This window comes from Penicillium lagena, assembly GCF_028827675.1.
Source record: "Penicillium lagena strain IBT 129212 chromosome Unknown utg000007l_segment0_segment0, whole genome shotgun sequence".
Classification (NCBI taxonomy): domain Eukaryota; kingdom Fungi; phylum Ascomycota; class Eurotiomycetes; order Eurotiales; family Aspergillaceae; genus Penicillium; species Penicillium lagena.
The window spans coordinates 2,098,983-2,115,814 of NW_026623228.1; the positions used below are offsets into that span (position 1 = coordinate 2,098,983).

The 16,832-nt window shown below is 54.6% G+C and overlaps 8 protein-coding genes across 8 annotated transcripts; 4 read left to right on the plus strand and 4 right to left on the minus strand.

The window, feature by feature from the left end:
* Positions 1 to 203: 203 nt before the first annotated feature.
* On the plus strand, positions 204 to 2,107 carry N7510_010380 (putative acetamidase; the record flags this gene model as incomplete). Its single annotated transcript, XM_056982305.1, has 4 exons — positions 204 to 244; positions 297 to 703; positions 754 to 1,224; positions 1,281 to 2,107. 4 exons carry the CDS (start codon positions 204 to 206, stop codon positions 2,105 to 2,107), a joined length of 1,746 nt encoding a protein of 581 aa, XP_056830141.1.
* Positions 2,108 to 2,729: 622 nt separating this feature from the next.
* On the plus strand, positions 2,730 to 4,629 carry N7510_010381 (uncharacterized protein; the record flags this gene model as incomplete). Its single annotated transcript, XM_056982306.1, has 3 exons — positions 2,730 to 3,267; positions 3,326 to 3,842; positions 3,897 to 4,629. 3 exons carry the CDS (start codon positions 2,730 to 2,732, stop codon positions 4,627 to 4,629), a joined length of 1,788 nt encoding a protein of 595 aa, XP_056830142.1.
* A 743-nt stretch (positions 4,630 to 5,372) lies between these two features.
* N7510_010382 (putative MFS transporter Fmp42) lies at positions 5,373 to 7,682 on the minus strand (the record flags this gene model as incomplete). The annotated part of the gene is made up of 3 exons (XM_056982307.1): positions 5,373 to 6,954; positions 7,014 to 7,176; positions 7,232 to 7,682. The coding sequence occupies 3 exons, from the start codon at positions 7,680 to 7,682 to the stop codon at positions 5,373 to 5,375; spliced, it is 2,196 nt and encodes a 731-aa protein (XP_056830143.1).
* A 285-nt stretch (positions 7,683 to 7,967) lies between these two features.
* Positions 7,968 to 8,360, minus strand: N7510_010383 (uncharacterized protein; the record flags this gene model as incomplete). The annotated part of the gene is made up of 1 exon (XM_056982308.1): positions 7,968 to 8,360. The coding sequence occupies one exon, from the start codon at positions 8,358 to 8,360 to the stop codon at positions 7,968 to 7,970; it is 393 nt and encodes a 130-aa protein (XP_056830144.1).
* An 867-nt stretch (positions 8,361 to 9,227) lies between these two features.
* On the minus strand, positions 9,228 to 9,503 carry N7510_010384 (uncharacterized protein; the record flags this gene model as incomplete). Its single annotated transcript, XM_056982309.1, has 1 exon — positions 9,228 to 9,503. The coding sequence occupies one exon, from the start codon at positions 9,501 to 9,503 to the stop codon at positions 9,228 to 9,230; it is 276 nt and encodes a 91-aa protein (XP_056830145.1).
* Positions 9,504 to 9,696: 193 nt separating this feature from the next.
* Positions 9,697 to 10,722, plus strand: N7510_010385 (transcriptional regulator family TF; the record flags this gene model as incomplete). Its single annotated transcript, XM_056982310.1, has 2 exons — positions 9,697 to 10,416; positions 10,480 to 10,722. 2 exons carry the CDS (start codon positions 9,697 to 9,699, stop codon positions 10,720 to 10,722), a joined length of 963 nt encoding a protein of 320 aa, XP_056830146.1.
* A 230-nt stretch (positions 10,723 to 10,952) lies between these two features.
* Positions 10,953 to 12,152, plus strand: N7510_010386 (D-2-hydroxyacid dehydrogenase family protein; the record flags this gene model as incomplete). The annotated part of the gene is made up of 1 exon (XM_056982311.1): positions 10,953 to 12,152. The coding sequence occupies one exon, from the start codon at positions 10,953 to 10,955 to the stop codon at positions 12,150 to 12,152; it is 1,200 nt and encodes a 399-aa protein (XP_056830147.1).
* Positions 12,153 to 12,266: 114 nt separating this feature from the next.
* N7510_010387 (C6 transcription factor) lies at positions 12,267 to 16,720 on the minus strand (the record flags this gene model as incomplete). The annotated part of the gene is made up of 9 exons (XM_056982312.1): positions 12,267 to 12,809; positions 12,864 to 13,372; positions 13,426 to 13,667; positions 13,720 to 14,903; positions 14,954 to 14,993; positions 15,047 to 15,192; positions 15,640 to 16,293; positions 16,363 to 16,662; positions 16,706 to 16,720. The coding sequence occupies 9 exons, from the start codon at positions 16,718 to 16,720 to the stop codon at positions 12,267 to 12,269; spliced, it is 3,633 nt and encodes a 1,210-aa protein (XP_056830148.1).
* Between the last annotated feature and the right edge of the window lie 112 nt (positions 16,721 to 16,832).

Genomic DNA, 16,832 nt, shown 5'->3' on the forward strand with positions numbered 1-16,832 from the left:
CAAAACAACCATTAACCCTGATAGCCCCTATCCCTGCGAGGGAATACTATCCCTGCGCTTACATAGTAGAACTGCCGTATTCGCCTCGGCCACTCGCCTATCGTCGGCTTATCGCAACCAACTCCACCCTCCCCGCAGCTATAACTACGACCCGAACGCCCCCAGTATTAATCGGTTTCTTGACTTCTTCCACCCTAGCCACCATGTTGCCCCCATTCGATTACTTCACCTACCGGCAAATCCGGTGAGCCTTATCCCCCTCCTACACGCTACACCCAATAACTAACCCCGGCCAGGGCCCAAAAACAACAGCAACGAAGGGACCGATTCGCCAACCTCCCCGCTCCCTACCACCTCCACATCACCAAGTCTGACAAGGCAGACATCCTCGACAAACCCATTGAGGAGCTCGTCCATGACATCCACACCTCCACCGTCCATCCCATCAATGTCCTCCGCGCCTACGGCAAGGTCGCCAAGCGCGCACAGGAGCGCACCAACTGCATTACCGAGCTGTTGATCCCCGAGGCCGAGACCTGGTTGCAGTCCGAGATTAACCTTAAGGGGCCATTGGCGGGTATCCCCGTCTCGCTGAAGGACTCAGTGCATGTCAAGGGATTTGACACCACGCTCGGTTACTCGGCCAAGGCCAATCAGCCGCTCTCGGAAGATGGACCTATGACCAAACTCCTGAAGGATGCAGGTATGAGATATCCATTTTCGGTTCTTGTCTTGTTGCTGACTGCTCGCCAGGTGCCGTGCCATACGCCAAGACGGCTCTCCCCATCACCCTCTTGTCGTTCGAGTCGGCCAACGGCCTCTGGGGCCACTGTCTCAACCCGCATTCTCCTGGCTACTCACCCGGTGGCTCGACCGGCGGCGAGGCTGCGTTGCTGGCGCAAGGTGGTCGCATCGGAATTGGCTCTGACGTCGCGGGATCGGTACGCGTGCCCGCTGCTTGGAGCGGTATCTATTCCCTCCGCTGCAGCACCGGTCGCTGGCCCAAAGTCGGCGTGAGCACCAGCATGGCCGGCCAGGAGGGCGTCCCCAGTGTGTTTAGTCCAATGGCTCGCACTCTGAACGACCTGACCTACTTCACCCGAGCCATTGTCGGAATGGAACCCTGGAAATACGACTACACGGTTCATCCCATCTCCTGGCGGGAGGACCTGACGGCCAACGCGCAGGGCCGGCCGCTTCGCGTGGGTTTGATGAGCAGCGACGGTATGTTTGATCTCCCTTCCCAGTTTTGTCTCGGTTATACTGACAGACAGCAAAAGGCGTGGTGCCTCCCACTCCGGCCATTGAGCGAGCCGTCTCTACCACCGTGGCTGCCCTGACTGCCGCGGGACACACCATCAAGGAGATTGCGCCCCCCAAGGGAGCGGACCCTTTCACAGGCTTGAATCTGGCTTCGCAGCTGCTCAACGCAGACGGTTGCCATCACTTCAACGCACCCCTGCGCAGCTTCGAGCCGTCGGACCCGGGCGCTAACCAGCTTAGCCGGGTCGCCCACCTCCCGCGACCCGTGCGCTACCTGTACTACCTGTATGTGCGTTACATCCGGCGGGACAAGGTGCTGGCGACGTTGCTCCGCGACTTCGGGCCCAAGTCCGCCGCCGAGCTGTGGCCGCTGACGGCTCAGCGCGAGACCTTCCGCGCCACCTGGCACCAGTGGTGGGATGCCCAGGAGCAGCAGTTCGACTTTATCCTGTGTCCCGTCAACGCGACTCCCGCGCTGCCGCACAAGGCGATGCATGACGCTGTCTCGTCGTGTGGCTACACTTTCCTCTGGAATCTGCTGGATTACTCAGCCGGTGTTTTGCCGGTCGGGCATGTCGATCCTATCCGCGACGCCCTGGTTGGTCCGTACAAGAAGACGCTCCGGAATCTGGGCTGCGACAATGCCATCGCGCGCGGGGCGTGGAAGCACTATGACTCGCGACAGATGGCGGGTCTGCCGACCGCGGTGCAGGTGGTTGGGCGGCGTTGGCAGGAGGAGCAGGTGCTGGGGTATATGGCTGTAGTGGAAAAGGCACTGGAGGCGTACCAGGATCCGACGACGGGGGGAGCAGTCGGTATAGTCTGCTGGAGATTGACTAGATAGAGGTCATCATAGGAGTTCGTAGGTACTCATAGGTAAGGATATAATTAAACCTAACTCAAATCTATCTGACATCTCACTTGATCGGCATCCTCCATTCTGAATGGTGGAGTCAACTGTCTGACGGGCTGTCACCCATCCCTCTTCATTCTTCTTCCCCCGGACTGGTCTTCTTTTTGCCCCTGTTTCAACCCGTACCCAGCCGTTCGTTATTCGGGCGGAGTCTATTTCCTCCTACTGAACCATAGTTCCCTGGTCACTAGTTACCGAGTAGGTAAACGAAGAGTTGCTCCAGCAGCTTCCCCCCCTCCCGTCAAGTTCCCTGCAGAAGTCGCTCTCTGTCTCTCCCTGTCGACTCGATCTTCTCTCTCTCTCCCTGTCTCTGTCTCTCTCTCCCTTTCTCTCTTCCCCACCCCACTCTTTTCTTTTTCATCTCTCTATCCTTTATTTCCCACCCCCCACACCCTTCGCTTTCCCCTTTTCTCTCTTTCAACCAACCCACACTCCCACGCCCGACAATAATCATCTCCACCACCCCTGTCGCTGCAGTATGCACCTGCTTCATCCCTCTCGCTGCCTCCGCCCATGATCAGGGATTAGAGCGCCCGCGTCCGCGCCATCGGACATGTCGTCTCGCAAAAAACCCATCGCTGCGCGCAAAAAGGAGGGCATCCACTTCGTCAACGCCAGACCCTCCTCTGAGCTCGAGAAGCTCAACGCCCAACGTCTGGTGCGCGCACACGTCGGCCGATGGATTTCCGACCAGACCAAAGATCGCTCGACTGCCCTTGAATCCTCCACCACAGCAGCAGCAGCAGCAGCAGCAGCCGCCGCCGCCGCTGCCGCTGGCAAACAGCCCGCCCGCGACTTCTCTCATTCCCTGGTCGCGCCGCGTGCCTCCTCGTTTTCCTCCGGCTCCGGATCCGGTCACTCCGCTGAGCTGCCGCGTGAATGCCAGGGTTCGCCCTTTGCGCTCTCGCAGTCCAGCGAGAGTAGCGATAGCAGTGATGATAGCTCGTTGACCATGGTGTCGGGGGATAGGATGTCTGCCCCCTGGGGTGAAATCATGTCCGTGGAGCCGCTGATTTCGGGGGTATTCGATCCGTTCGGCACATACCCTTCAAATTTCGCACCGGAGATGGTCCATATGTGCGAGACCTACTGTTCGTATGGCACAAGAATCTGGTCATAGCTGTGCTAACCTTTTCTCTTTTTCAACAGGCATGTCCATCCTTTGGCCCGGTCTAGCTCCCTCCCGTCCTGTCAATACCCGCGCAGTAGCGCGCTCCGTCCCCGAAACATTTTTTACCCTATCAATGACCGATCCCGCGCTCTTCACGGCATTCATGTTCGCTGCACTTTGCCATCAACGCGTGCAGTGGCTCAACCGCACGATTCCTGGGGCTACGTTCGGCCCACGACAACAACAATTACTGGAGCTGTGCGAGATGGAGTCGATCAAGTTGATCAACCAGGCTGTCCGGGATCCGATCCGCGCAGCAAGCGATGCAGTCATCCTCAGCGTCATCTGCATGGCACATCATAGATCGGACGAGGAGCATGACCGAGGCGATCGGCAAACTCCGTTCAATCCGCCTCTCCAGCGCCTACAGTGGATCGATGTCTACGGTCGTCTACCCCCGAACATGATTCATATTCAGGGATTGATCCAGCTGATTCATCTACGGGGCGGGCTGGACAGTATCACATTGAAGGGGTTGGCCCCGACAATCAGCTTGTAAGGCCGATTTCTTGCTTTTGCATTTGTAACTCACTGACCCTGGGATTCTAGCTCCGACATCTTCACTTGCAGTTGTTTGTGCATCGCCCCGGGATTCGAATTCCGACCCTTGGAAGATGGCAGGCGCGGCAAATCCGCACAAGAAATCCTCGGATTCCGTTCATCAGATATCGAGAACGGGTTTGGACAACTGCTTGGTATCGGCATCACCCCGCAAATGGCCGAAGCATTCCACGCAATATACACCTACGTCAACATTGTGAAAGCACATGAGCATAACCCCGGCGCATCCGACCTGTCCCTCCTCGCCGATCAGCGCAACATCACCCAACACACCAACCTCTCCTTACCGCCCGCCGACCAAATCATGACCTATTTCTCTCATCCGAGCCATGCACCAACCTACGAGGCCTCTCGTCTAGCAGCTATGATTTTCGGAGTCGGCGTAATCTTCCCCATTCCAGCGAAGAATACCCCGCTGCAAAACCTTGCCCTGCAAATGCAGTCTGTTCTCCGCCAACCTGATGCAGCGGTCCTGTGGTCCTCGCCTAGTACCCGCATTGTCTTGCTGTGGGTGTTGACTCTGGGAGCTGTGGCTGCGGTGGACTCACCAGCGCGCACATGGTATGTGTCCATGCTGGGTGATACGGCCCGGCGCAGTGGATTGTCATCATGGACAGACCTCAAGAATCTCCTAGAGATGATGCTGTGGTACGACGTTGCGTGCGATGCGGCGGGTGAGACGCTCTGGTTTGAAATCGAGCACACCCTTGCAACGCAATAGGCTCTGTGATGCTGCCACGAGTTCATTGAAAACCCCCACCATATAAAAAGCTCCTGAGCAAATATACTCCAAGTTTTGGTCTGTTACAGCGACAAGGCAATCGATAATTTCTTTGCCTAAACATCTCTCCTCCGCCCGGCTGCGATTTTCATCATGACGCTTTACGGACTATTCCCTCCAATCGCGTTGTTGACGACACGACGATATCTCTGACTGTCACCACCCCACCAATACGACAATCGCAGTTCTTTTCCTCTCACTATTGGCCTGGCCTCGGCGTTCTTGTGGGCGGCATTCTTGTCCTTCTTTCATCTAGCATGTGTTTCGGATTTTCCTTGTGATCTAATATCTTTCCGTTTAGCATGTTTTATATTCCTTCTAACAGTCCATTTCCACCTACTGGCAGTGGTTTGGCTCACCTTTCCCTTCCTTTTCCACTTTGTCATCCTCACACTGATATTCCTATTCATCCCCACAACTCCGTTATGACGAACATACTATGTACCCTTTCCAACTGTCATGTCCTGGATCTCTTTCTCCTAATCTACCAACCACCACTGTCTTTCAGGCAATTTCTCGCAACGGTTTTACATCATGAAAAAAATACAAAATTTCATATAGCATCTCAATACCAATATCAATATCGAGCAACGTTATCAATAAATACTGCTGTATGTGCTATTCGTGTTCGTAGACTGTACTAGTTCTCTCGGTCGAGCTCCGTTGTCGAGGAGGGAAATGACCTATACAACCCCATATGACGGCTGGTGCTGTCCCTGCAACAGAGGCTGCTCCTCTGTCTCCCAGCCTCTAGCTGCAACACCGGACAATGCACCATCATCAGCCATGCCTGCACGAGCTGGACGTAGACCTGGACTTTGCACTCCTTCCTCATCCCCACCTCCAACTCCACCTCCCTGTCCCTGGTCCTGGTCTGCTGCAGTCGGCACAGCACCCGTCTTCCACGCCACAAATCCCGCAAGCGCCGCCCCCGCAGCAGCAACAACTAGCGTGAGAACTACATTAACCGGCACGGGATCCCCACCAAAAGTATGCAGCGTGAGGGCATCCAAACCCGCCTGCGCGAAATTACCCATGCCAGCAAGACAGATAATCAGCCCATACACCTTCCCAAAGGCGCGGAAACCAAAGACTTTTGCAGCATAGTCCGAGACAGACGTATAATAGAATGGTCTGTACAAAACGAAGAGGACAATGTTTGCATACGCCGCAGCCATGCTGTGTCTAATACACCCCAGCACGCCGATGAGAGTTGCTAATCCCGCCAACAGCGTGAGAACCGTCCGTGTCTGGAAGTTGTCGAGGAATATCCCTGTGAAGGGGACAGAGAAGAGTCCGCCGACTGGGAGGAGGATGTCGAAGACGGAGTTTAGGGTCACGGCTTGTGTGGGGGACAGCATATAGGTGTATTGTTGGCGGATCGTGGCGACGAAGTAGTTTATGCGGAGCATCATTAGTACGGTGAATGTGGCGATTAGGATGAACCACGGTGTGAAGATTTGTTGGAGGGGTGCGCGGTTGTGGAGGACGCCCCAGACGCCGCTGGTGGTTGTGTTCGGTGGTGCATGTGGTGCTGGTTTGTTTTGGAGTTGAGTATTTGTATTCGTGCTGTGGACTGGTTGAGGTTGCGGGTTATCCAGATCTCCCCGGAAGACCGAGTCGTCAATGCCAACAGTCTCGGCCAAGGAGACCGTCCCATCATCCAACAGATCCTGGATGTGATTCACGATGCTCTGCCTACGCACGCGGCGACTATTCCGCTGACGCTCGCCCTCGCTTCGGTTCTCGATACGGTCATCGACTCGATCATGCATTTCCGCGACCAGATGCGCCTCGGCTTCGTGCACGAGCTCGCCGGCCGTTTTGTATGATGTCGCCGGCATAACCAGTATCTGGGCGACCGCGATGAATACGGGAACCGCGAGGTAGAGCAGGAAGAAGAATCGGATGGAGACCACGTGCGTATTCTCATTTAGCAGTCGAAGGATGAGGAACACAGCGCTAGATGCGTCGAATGCACCCGTTAGCATCGACAAGATCAGTCCTGATCGCTTTGGGAATGTATTTGAGAGATGGAAGGACGAAATGAAGATAAATGGTCCGCCTAGCGACAGGAACAAATACCCCGGGATGTACCCGTCGAATGGCATTTTCGCCGCGAAGGCGAAGAGAAGCGCGCCGATTGCTAGGCATCCACTGCCGATGAGTCCGCTTACTCGTGGACCGTATGCATCTAGGATTGTTCCTACAGGTAGCGCGGAGATATTTGTTACTACAGCGGCGATGGTGAACATCAGGTTCAACCTGGGAAAAAATCAGTGGATGTTAGAGGTTATGAATAGAGTGGGTGACGGCTGGCGTACCTGATCTGCTGCCCATTACACACGCTCACATCCTCATCCAGCTCCGCCCGGGAGCAAAGGTTGCGGTATACTTTCTCGCGAATAAGAATAGGTTTCAGAGCTGCGAAGCCGAAGACTATTCCCGCTGCGAGGAAGCAGTAGATTACTGCGATACACACCTGTGCTGTCTGATGTTAATCTAGGGTACGCATAATGCAGAGTACGTAGTGCGTCCATACCAATCCTCTTCGCAGGGCTCACTTCAAACGCCCCCAGTGTCTCATCCACAGCCCATTGCGGCTCTTTGAACCCCACTTGGGCCTCGCCCTGACCGGCCGACTCATAATCATATTCTGGCACTACCGGGTAGTTTCGGCGAGGATCCACATGTCCCTGGACATGGATATTGACATGGCTCTCGCGCGTGGTCGTGGGCGACAACCCCAAAAAGGTCGACTGCCGCTCATTATGGTCATCCTCATCGACGACGGATTCGGTCCAGCCGGGGCCCGCATAGGGATTGAAGTTCAGACGGGAGTACGTTGAGGGAAATGACGAGGAGAGCGGCGAGTCGGGCAGGTCTTGGTAGACGTCTGACCCTTCGTCCGATTCCAAATCGCCGTCCGGCCGGCCGCGTGGGTACCGGCTGTGCTCCCAGGCCTCGAGGAAGGGGATGCGGTTGAGAGACATCGTGGATCCCGGGACCCCACTAGGGATTAATCTTCTCCATCGGCGGTCAAGGCTTGTGTTGTGGTCGAAAGGTCTTCGTGGGGGGTGCAACTCGTCCGCAGGAGGAACATTTCACCAGTGTCAAGATTATTTCTCTTCCAGGATCATTCCTTGTTCCATGCTCTGGATGTAGCTGACGTAGGGTCACGTGGTTGAGCGGCTATGGCGATAAGCCCTGAGACAAACATTGTTCCGGCATTATTGACAACCGTCCGTATTGACAGCTCCCGATTAGCTTTTGAAGCCCTACTCAAATAGGCAGTTACCATCCCACCGCACTAGTGGCTGCGGACGAACACACCCTTCCAGACTCTTCTCCGACTCTTCAGATCCTAGATCGACAGGGTCGCCGGGTTGGAGATGAGGGCTACCCACGGATCCAGTGAAATTGCGCCCAGGCCCAACCCTCGCGATGCCGAATGGTACAAAGATGCCGACCCACCACTCGCCGATGATCCCGGCGTCGCCGGTCCAATCACCGCAGGTTAGACTGACCGGTGAAGAATGCTTCGATGGGGTTCTTCGAAGTTTATGAGTTTTTAGGTGTTCCAGTGAGCGGATTAAGACCACATGTCCCGGACGGGGTCCTTTGTCTTGCGTGTATCGGCAGGTGATTGGCTCTGACGGGATTGCGCGCATGTTGGGTTGAAGGAATTAATCGACCAAATTGCACCAAATCCTTCGAAATGCTTTCTGGATAATTAAAAAAAAGGAGTTGTTCCCTTCATCCGCACCTCTCCTCGCTCTGCCCTGCAAAATAGATCCCGAGAGATCCTAATCCTCCAGGAAATGATCACGCACATCACCCCCCCTCCCCCCAATTATCTCTCGGACGCGTGGGGGACATCCACTCAGGGGAATGACTGACTGGTGGAGAGTGTTACACCCATGATCCACTCCCCTTTTTGGGTCAGACTAATCTCCAACGACCCGGGCACCGGATATACTCCAAATCAACGCCTTGAAGGAAAGATGTCGACATCCATCTTCCTGCGGGCTCGACTTTCTCCTTATCTTCGGTCGGGCCGCGCTTCCTGTAACTCAAGTGCTTGTCCGGCCAGTGCTGCGTAATGAGGGGATGGTCAGTTTGGATTTTCCATTGTTTGTGTGTCTTATTATCTTCGCTGCTAATAATCCTTCCTAGCCTCACGTGCCGTCTCCGCCATCTGAAATGTGCGTTTTGAATTTTATTTGCACAGCTATCATTCTGACGGTCGCTAGGTGACAAGTCCGGTGCTCACTGTCTGCGCTGTCAACGATCTGGCCGCGAGTGTGTCCCGGCCCCCGTGAAATCAGAAGAGGTCTCTTTCCGCCATGGTCAAAACCCTTCCCTGCGCCGAAAGGGTCCCCCGCGCTACGGGGAGAGTGATTTGGCCTTCCCCAAAGACCAAGTGTGGGTTCAGGCGCCTTCGGACTGTATGTTTGTCGCTTCAATCTCTACACGGCAATACTGATTGTACTATCAGTCTCCTTCCAAGACGAGACCGACCAGACGGCCTCCGAGTATCATGTTCTCTCCGTACGAGAGGAACCATCGACCTCGCGATCGCCGTCGGAGTCTCGGTCGACACCCTCGTCGGTGACCATAGATTCTGTGGCAACGTCCAGCGCTCCGCTGAGGCCACCGTACACGCGGTCCAATTCGACCAATTCATTGCGCTCAACACCGACGCCTGTCGGCCAGCCTCGGATGGCTAATGTGAACGAAGCGTATCTCCTCCGGCATTTCCAGAGATATATCGCGCCATGGGTGAGACTTCCGCGTAACTCAGCCTGTACCATTCACGTCTAACCCAGCCAGCTCGACGCATGCGATCCGGGCCGACATTTCTCAACCGAGGTGGCCGAACGCGCCCTTCACTCGCCATTACTACTGTATGCATGTCTGGCTGTGTCGGCGAGCCACCTGTACCGGACGACAAACAATATTCCCTCCGATATCGCAGACGAGTACCACGAGCGCTGCATCTCAATCATGCTTCCAGTTCTCGACAAACCCGAGTTCGACATCAGTTTCGACCTGCTGCTCGCATCAACCGTGATCCTGCGTTTCTTCGAGCAAATCTCCTCCCACAGCCCGCCCAACGACCCGCAGCGCCATCTTCTAGCCGGGTCCGTGTACATCAGCTCTCACGTCGACTGCGCCATCTCTGGCGGCCTCGCGTCGGCGGCCTTCTGGCTCTTCGTTATCCAGGACATCCAGTTCGCACTGACGTATCAGAAATGCCTTCGGCTCAGTTTTGCACCATTTGATGATCGTTTGCGCAGGTGGTGGGCTCTCAAGAGCACCCTCACCGATAGCGACTGGACTAACCGCGCTATTTGGATATTGGCCGAGACTATCGATTTCTGCTATAATGTCTCTGGTCGCAATTATGGGGGTTGTTTGGGCGTGGCGGGTGAGAACGCGCTCATGCAGCGTATTGCCGAGTGGGAGAATTCTCGTCCGGATACCTTTGCCCCGTTACATATCTCACCGCCGGATCCTGCGAGGGGGAAGCCGTTTCCTGAGGTGTGGTACATGAGTTCATGGCATGGTAAGTCTATACTATTCTTTGGTACGGGGAGTTATGCTAAATTGAAGCCAGCCACTGCCATCCAGCATATGTGTCTCACCAAGGCACTACTATCCATTCGTGCAATCGAACTGCTTGACCGAAGCATCTTGATCACGGAGCAGTATATGCGACTCAAGGTGCGTACATTATAAATGTCATTTTTCCTCGAATTCAATCACCACTGACTCTGTCTGCTTCAGAGTGAAATCACCGATAACCTCAACCTCCTCTTCGGCATTGGCCAATCGGCCGAAGACGACCCTTCCCTGCGGATTATGGCCTGCCATGTCCTCTATGCGTGCAGCGGATGGATCGACAATCCCCTTGCCCAGAATGTGGTGTTTGATCTGCTGCGTAGCACAGAGACCGAAAATGGTTGGCCGTGGGCGTATGTCGAGCAACGCATTGTTCGTGCATGGCGTGGAGTCGAAGTTTCGAGATAGAATGTGTACAGAAAAGATGAGCGCACAATTTTGCTGATCTCTATTCTCCCCGTTTGGGTTAACTCCGGGAACGCTATGTAGTTAGTTAGCGGCATTTCGGGCATTGCTCCGATTATCGCTGCTTCGAGCAGATATCTCCGCACGAACGATAACTATTAAATCACTGCCGCAAACTCATACTCAATCCTTTCAAGATTACTTACTTTCTCGTTTACTTCGCATTTTGCAAAATGCTTCCAACCAGTCGACCCGCCCTCAATCCTCTAGTCAGCCGCCTCTACCGCGGTAAGACTACAAGTTCATCGACATCAAGCATCCCCAAAATCGCTATTCTAGACGACTACCTCAACATCGCAACCGACCACTTCGCCCACCTCCCGCGCTCAAAAATATCCCTAACAGCCTTCACCGACTCACTACCACCATACACACACTCTAGCACGACAACCACCCAAAAAGAATTGCTAATCACCCGCCTAAAACCATTCACCGTGCTCTCCGCCATGCGCGAGCGCACCCCCTTCCCCGCAGAATTACTGCGCGCACTACCCAATCTCCAACTCATTCTCGCGACAGGGACGCAGTTTGAGACGTTCGATCTTGCTGCTGCGCGCGAGTGCGGGATCATCGTTACTGCTGCGCCGGGCCGAGGCCGTACAGATTCTACATCTACCAAGCCGCGCCATCCCAGTATCAAAGCCGGTGCATCCCATCCAACAACACAGCATACCTGGGCTTTAATCCTAGCGCTAGCCCGGAACGTCGCCTCCGACGACGCAGCGATGAAAGACCCCACGCGCCAAGCGTGGCAGACGAGTCTGGCGCGCGGGCTGTACGGGAAAACGCTCGGGGTTGTGGGACTGGGTCGGCTCGGCGGCGCGGCGGCGCGCATCGCTGTCCTGGCATTTGGGATGCGCGTTCTCTGCTGGAGCGAGAATCTGACGCAGGAGAAGGCGGATCGGAAAGCGGTAGAGTTGGGGCTACCGCTTCGGGACGACAGTGGTGCGCCGACTTTTATGGCTGTTCCGAAGAGGGACTTGTTTTGTAAGTCCGATGTTGTCAGCTTACACTATGTTCTCGGTGAACGGTCGAGGCACCTTGTCTCCGGGCCGGAATTGGGCTGTATGAAGAAGGAGGCGCTGCTGGTCAATACTTCTCGCGGGGGGCTGATTGATGACGAGGCGCTGTATGATGCATTGGTGGAGGGGCGTATTGGTGGTGCTGCGCTTGATGTCTTTGATCTTGAGCCTTTGCCGCGAGAGAGTTATTGGCGCTCTACGGAATGGGGGAAGGACGGAAGGAGTAATCTTTTGCTCACGCCGCATATGGGATATGTGGAGGAGGCACTGATGCATACGTGGTATGAGGAGACGGCCGAGAATTTGGAGCGGTGGTTGGAGGGCAAGGAATTGCTGCATCGTCTTGCATGAGTCTAGGGACTGGGGTTTCTTGTAGCTAACGAGGTTGTATTAATATGGAAGGGATAAAAGAATATATTGTATCATCAGAGTAGAGTGTTTGTGCCTCTCCGTAGGCATCCGCACTCAATAAAACTCTAGAGTCGGATCAAATGACAATGGGAAAGTGAATAACCCTTCATCCATCAAATTTCCAAGCGCCCAAAAGTTACTCGGATCAAAGCTCGTCTCCATCCCGAGTTCGGGCAGCATCCCCATAGACTGCCCTGACTGCCCCGGGTTCATCCCAAGGGAAGACATCTCACCGTACCCCTGTTGTGTTGCGTATGAGTTCGAGGGAACTGCCGATGAGGAGAAAGGAGCGTAAAGTCCCCTGTTCGCCATAGTGGGATCTCGGGGGCTGTGGAAAGACGGCCATCCTGCTGATGTGTCGGACGCAGTTGTTGACGCTGTCATGCGCTGCAACGAGCCCGGAGATGTGGCGGAGGTGCCGAGACTGGATTGGCCAGGTGTTGATGGACCTGGATAGCCTGTGGCTGTGGATGCGGAAGATTGGCGATTCTGTGTTGACACCATCAGAGGAGAATGACTGAAGCTGCCAGAAGAACTCCGGTGAACTGGATCACCCGCGGCCACTTCGCTGAGAAGATGGAGACGCGTTCGTTCCGGCTTGATTTTTATTCGTCAGTAAGTGGTCATCATCGCAGGGAGATGTAAACATACTTGTTTTTCACCGACACCTTCTGCACGAGCCAACTCCTCCCTGAGACCTGGCCCTTGGTCCTTCTTCTTGACGAACCAGTTCCGTAACATTCCCAGGATATTCGCAAACTTGGCTGCTGCACGCCCACCATCGCGAGCCGCACCGGCGCGGTAATGGGCCAAGACACGGTCAAGATAGTACTCCATATTCAGGCTCTTCACATCGACAACCTGCCCAAGCCGGTTGTCCGGGGATGTGAGAAGTGAGTAAAGCTTGATCATGCTAACAATTGCGTATGATGTCCGAGCTAGGGAGGTTGTAGGAAGGAGGATGAACTGATCAATGTCGATTGAGATGATGGTGTCCAGACTTTTATGGATGGAGTGGATGCAGGTGGTTAATGCGTCGACGAAAGCCATGGCTGCTGGACTAGACGGGTCGTCAAGCTCTGTAGAGTTGTTACAGTCGACATTCAAGGCGATCTCATGAAGATAAAGGTTGATTATGTGTTCGGTATTGGACATCAGTACTGCAAGTAGTTAGCAGACCGCTCATAAAATGGAATTGACCGGTGCCATTTACCGCTGGTCTTTTCCTCGGGAGTCTCTCTCTTCCACTGATTCAGTTTATTTGCAAGCCCCTTCATCGTATACCTGAGTTTACTTTCCGAGAACGACATAATGGAAATAGGCTCCTCTGATGGCACCGACAATGAAGCCTCCTCCATAATGTATGCGAGCTTCGCCCATGAGAGCAAATCTTTGTCAGAGGGGGAGAGCGTCGGGATGAGTTTCCAAGATCTCAACACATTCATCCATGTACGGCTGCCAGCGCACCAGTTGCGTTCTTCTCAAAGCCGCCGAAACCTGGATTGACAAAAAATAGCATGCAACCCAGGTCCGTCTCGCTTCTGGGCCATCTGGGTCAAACGATGGATTCGTCTTCTTGCCCATCAGCTCACGGAGAAAAGTGAATCCTTTTTTGTTTGTCAGGCTGCGGCGGTTCATCCCCAGATCCATTGCCAGGGTTGAAGCCATGTTAATCAGTTGGTAGAACTTGAGTTCTTCAAAGTTATCTGGTGGCAAGTACCAGATACAACAGACCAGGAGGCCCTGACACAGCTCGAGAGCTTTCTCGCCCTTGACCACGACGCGCTCCGCGATCATGCGGTAAAATTCTGTAAAGAGAGGAATCTGTAGATCAGGGCTCAGAGGTCCAATGGCAACTGCAGTGATTGCAAGAAACAAAGCTGGCTTGCTCCGGCGAATATCACTCATGGTCGTGTGGGTTGGGAAGACAACCATCGGGTATTGAGGAGCCATTTTTTCGACGTACAGATCAAAGGCCGCCTCGGCGAGTTGGACAGTGACCAAGCCTCGATCGATGCAGTCAACATACTCATTGGCAGCTTCAGCCTTCGGTGGGAATATATCGCCGCTATAAGGTCCGCGCCAGTGTCTTGACGGAGAGCGCTCATAGTTCTTCTCCGCTGACGAATGGCCGGGACTAGGATTCTGGGGAGCCAAATACCCACTTCCACTGGAGATTTCTTTTAGGTCACCATCATGCTGCCGTTTATTGCCAGCCAGACTGGGGTCCCAGCGGCGACTGGATTGTAGCTCATTCTGGTGTTGTTGCATATGCAGGGACTGGGGCTGCTGCGAAGGCTGTCCCTGTGGTAGTATCCCACCACTGTGTGACATCTGCAGGCTGGCTGTCAATGCATCGATCTTCCGCTCCAGCTCCGTGACGCGGCTGTCGGTCTTCTTCTGGCGCTTCCGAGTTGGCGCTGTGACAATACAAGTGCGACGAGCTTTGGCGCATCTCTTACAAGATCCATCTGGATGATTTGGGTCTGGATCGCACCGAACTTTCAACTGGCGACATGGCTCGCAGGCACGTGGGCGCTTCAGATCGGCCAGAGGATCATGAGGGTCACCCGAGTCGGCCGTCTGTCCTGCTTGTGTGTCTTCTTGAGACCGACCCGAGTCTAAAGATCGATGTGCCGGAGGGTCTGGGTAGGTATTCTCGGCAACCCGGGAAGAGGATCGGCCGCCATCCTGGTCGGGATGTAGGTGTGCGCTATGGAGCTCCATCCGGGTGCGGATACCGCGCCAAGTCGGCAGGCACCGATTCCAGGGGCAAGGAGGCTTGGGGGGATAGGGTTAGCCGGCAAATAAAATGTATGCTTATTCCGACTTACCGGATAACGATACAAATCTGCTTGCCGGGATGGCGGAGGGCCGGGGGATTGATTGTGCACCACACGAGCGGAGGACGGAGGACGGTGGACACAAGCACCGATTGACCGACGCGGAGGATTGGGAGAGCCTTACTCCGATCGGATAACTGAGGGGGGCAGCGGCAGGTACAAAAGGGCCCAGGATTGCTCTGAAGACAGTTCCGGGCACTGTTGCGAATGTCTGTACGTCGTCAAGGCCGGGGTTGCCGGAATAGAGTGCTGTCGCTCGCCCGATGGGCTGACTAGCACGTGACTGGATCTGGCCCCCAGAACTGTTCCGAGGACAATCCTCCGAGCTAGAGCTATCTTGTCCACCTAACTATACAACTACAAGTTGGGACCAATGCACTCATTATTATCACGGATTCGCCTCATTGTATAGAAGGAACACAAAACAAAACACAAACAGGGTATCAAAAGCCATAACCTCCCTCCACCCAGCGCCAAAGTACTCAAACAAACAAAAAAAAAAAAAAAAGAAAAGACAGAGTCACCGTCCTCCTCGAGATTCCATCCAAAGTACCGAGAACCGTTCACTCCGGGCGGAAGTGAACGGGACATTCGGACTTCTTCTGGAACCAATTCTCAAGGCAGTCAAGGTGGAACTTGCACAGGCATTCAAGGCGGGCCAGCACGTCTTCCACCTTGTACTCCTCCATGCAAATCATGCACTCCGCCACCTTGCCGTCGTCGTCGAGGCAATCCTTCTCTGTCGCCGTAAACCTGACCATACGGACGAACGACGGAAGGGGCGGAGGCACGGAAGGAGCCTGCCTTGAGGTCGGGGATTCGCGATGGGAGGAGCGGATCGCGTGGTTGTCGATGCACTCGCGGATGTGGGCTTCACGGACTTCCATAGAGTTATCTTCGGTGAGCGATAGGAATCGCTGACCGCACACAGGGCAGAGATCGCGCTCAGAAACAGCAGACTGGCGCGGGGCGCGAGGCGCCAATGTCGTAACGAGAGAGCCTTGGCCGTCGTCGTGAGTGGTTAGTTCCAGATTCAGCTGGGCTTCGGCGGCAGCAGTAGCTTGGCTGACGCGGCGTGCACGTCGCATCTCGCGTCCCTGAACAAGGATGTCGGGATACGTATGGTGAACTGCCTCTCTGACATGATCACTCATACGCCAGCTCCAGTCCCGTAGATGGTGTGGTCGTTCATGGTCGCCAACAGTGCGTCGAGACTGACGAGGATCACCTTGCTCACGCTGTAAACGTGTAAAGGCAGGTTAACGGACAAAGTCGGATGAAAGCCGTACAAGGACAAAAACACTAACCTGTGATCTGGAGAATACATTTCCCATGTCGGTAGATGAGAGAGACTGGGTAGATCTATGGCCGTATGGACGGACGGTGCTGTAGGGTTGAGGAGGATTTGGGTTTGGATCTGGGACACAAGGATTGCAGAGACGAACTTCTTCACCACCTCCGAGAGCAGGATTGACAGTGGAAAGGAATGAGGTGAAATCTTCTCCAATAGGATCAAAGATCTGCGGTGAACGAGAAGGCGTTGCTGTGGGTGAAGTTGCAGGAAGGTTGGTAGAAGAGGAAAGAGACTCGGGAGGGCGAACGATGTACTGCCTAGGAATAGTGATTCGATGGGGGGAGCACGAAGCACACACCACCCTTCCACATTTCCGGCAATGGTGCTTTCTGTACCAAAAACTGAACACCGTCGCGCAAATTGGGCAACTCGTCGCCTCAGAATCAGGCTGCCATCGAGGCCGCGTGAATCCCATGTACTCTT